This window comes from Alligator sinensis, unplaced genomic scaffold, assembly GCF_000455745.1.
Source record: "Alligator sinensis unplaced genomic scaffold, ASM45574v1 scaffold2194_1, whole genome shotgun sequence".
Classification (NCBI taxonomy): domain Eukaryota; kingdom Metazoa; phylum Chordata; order Crocodylia; family Alligatoridae; genus Alligator; species Alligator sinensis.
Window position 1 is genome coordinate 74,161 of NW_005843266.1, and position 2,488 is coordinate 76,648.

Genomic DNA, 2,488 nt, shown 5'->3' on the forward strand with positions numbered 1-2,488 from the left:
ACCGTATCGAAGGCCTTCCTGAAGTCTAAGTATATGACATCCACCCCTCCTCCTGTGTCCAGGCGTTTCGTAACCTGGTCATAAAAAGAAACTAGATTGGTCAGGCACGATCTGCCTGCCACGAACCCGTGCTGGTTTCCCCTCAGCATAATTTGTCCTGCCGGGCTCTCACACATGTGAGCCTTGATAATTTTTTCAAAGACTTTGCCAAGGATGGAGGTGAGACTGACTGGTCTATAGTTGCCCGGGTCCTCCTTCCTCCTCTTTTTGAAGATGGGGACCACGTTGGCCCTTTTCCAGCCCTCCGGGACTTGGCCCACGCGCCATGAGCTTTCAGATATTCCTGCCGGTGGCTCTGCAATGATGTCGGCCAGTGCCTTCATCATCCTGTTGCAGCTGCACTGGGAACAGCCCATCCAGAAGCTGTGTGCAGGCTGGGGCCCTGTGCTGGGGAAGCCTGGTTCAGGCAGGCTGCCTTGGCATGAGCAGGCAAGGCATGGCCCCATGCGGAGTGCAACAGGGGCACCAGCAGGCCAGATCCTGTCACCTGGCAGATTGGATCCGGCTCACGGGCCATATTTTGCCCAGCCTTGATGTACACAATACTCAACAAAGTATGCAAAAAAGAAATCCACGTGTTAAAAATATATGAAAAGATAGAAGCTTCCTGCACAACATGAATGCTGTCCCTGTAGCACTCTGCATGGGGCCAAACCCCACTTGCTCACCCTAGGGCAGCCTGCACTGTGCTCCCATGGCCCAGCTGAGAGGTGCTGTGCACCAGTGGTGGCTCCTGCTCCTGGTCTGGCCCCTGCAGCAACACACCAAACTGCTCTGGGCAAGCAGCAGCTTCAGCAAGGCTCCTGCCCCAGTTCACTGGCTTCTGGTTTCAGCTACTGGGAGGGCAGCCAGGAGCTGAAGCCGGAGCCCCAGCACTGTGGCAGGAGCTACCCAGCTGAAGTTGCTTGCCTGCTCACACAGAAGTACATGGTACCGTTCAGTGCAATGGGGCAGGAGCAGCTTCTGGTAGGCTGTTCCCCATGCGGCTGCAGCCGGCTGGGTGTTGCTCTGTACCCCTCACCTCCAAGACCAGCTCCTCTTCCCATTGCACCACTTCCAGTAGTTGCATGAGGCCCTAGCTCCAGATCTTGGCTGCTGGAGCCCTGTGCCCTGGGGTAGGAGCTGCCTGGCTGAAACTGCTGCCCAGAGTGGCCTGGTGTGGCACGGCAGGGGCAGGATCAGAAGCCATCGCTGGAAGTTGGGGGTACAGAGCAGCATCCTGTTGCAGCTGCACTGGGAACAGCCCATCCAGAAGCTGTGTTCAGGCTGGGGCCCTGTGCTGGGGAAGCCTGGTTCAGGCAGGCTGCCTTGGCATGAGCAGGCAGGGCATAGCCCCATGCGGAGTGCAACAGGGGCACCAGCAGGCCAGATCCTGTCACCTGGCAGATTGGATCCGGCTCACGGGCCGTATTTTGCTCAGCCTTGATGTACACAATACTCAACAAAGTATGCAAAAAAGAAATCCACATGTTAAAAATATATGAAAAGATAGAAGCTTCCTGCACAACGTGAATGCAAGCCTTTGATTAATTGGCATATTGCCATAAACCAGGCTAATTGCTCAAATCCCATTAATTTGCCAGTGTTTAACTATTACAGATATGGCCATATGCCCTTCAGTGATCTGTTTAGAGGGCAGCATAACTATGGAAAAGCCTGTGGTTGTTTGAGCATATCCACACATTTTATATCTCAGTTTAAGTAGAGCACTTACTCTTGTGACAAATGTAATGCATGTGCTTTAAGTTCTTTGCTGAATTAGGGACTTGGCCTCCAATACTAAAAAAAAGGTCCCTCGCTATAGTCCCTCACTTTTGCTCTTACGCTCACTTTCCACCCACACCCGATGCTTTTTAGTTTAGATGTTGTACCTTCCACTACTTGCTGCTACTTTAGATTCCCTGAGTTCTAACTTGCCAACTTCAAAGGCTTCTCCAAAAAGTATAACTTTCCTCATTTCAGGTCCTGATAGCGGATGACTACTCTGATCCTTTTGATGCCAAGAGTGAACTGAACAAAGCAGGGAAAGGAGAGAACACAGGCTACATGGAACCATATGAAGCTCAGAGAATAATGACTGGTAAGAATATGGGGCTCTATGCAGCCATAAATGCAATTGAGATTTGACATGAAGTGTTTTATGCACATCTTCAGTCTGGTCATGCCAGTGCCCTTTTGGTACCTCGGACCACACTTTTCAAAGTAGTTGGATGGTCATCAATAGAGGTGAACCAATACACTGGTCCAATATTGGATTGGTACCAGTATAAAGAAAATTTGCTGTATCGGAAATCGGACCAATGGGACTGATAATTTGGCTGATTAATGCCCGTGCTGCAGCTTGGAGAGCAGCCTGTAGCTGGTAAGTCCATTGTAGTGGAAAGGAAGGGGAGAGAGAAGGGGTGTGGTGGGGGCAAATCAACAACCC

The 2,488-nt window shown here is 51.2% G+C and overlaps 1 protein-coding gene across 1 annotated transcript in view; it reads left to right on the plus strand.

The window, feature by feature from the left end:
• The window catches only part of SHB (SH2 domain containing adaptor protein B), a gene marked incomplete at its 5' end in the record, with an annotated part of 164,999 nt that overhangs the window by 43,156 nt on the left and 119,355 nt on the right, over positions 1 to 2,488 (plus strand). Inside the window, one exon of the mRNA XM_006038150.3 lies at positions 2,023 to 2,140. Within this exon, the coding sequence (XP_006038212.3) occupies positions 2,023 to 2,140 (118 nt within the window). The remainder of the gene's footprint in view (positions 1 to 2,022; positions 2,141 to 2,488) is intronic.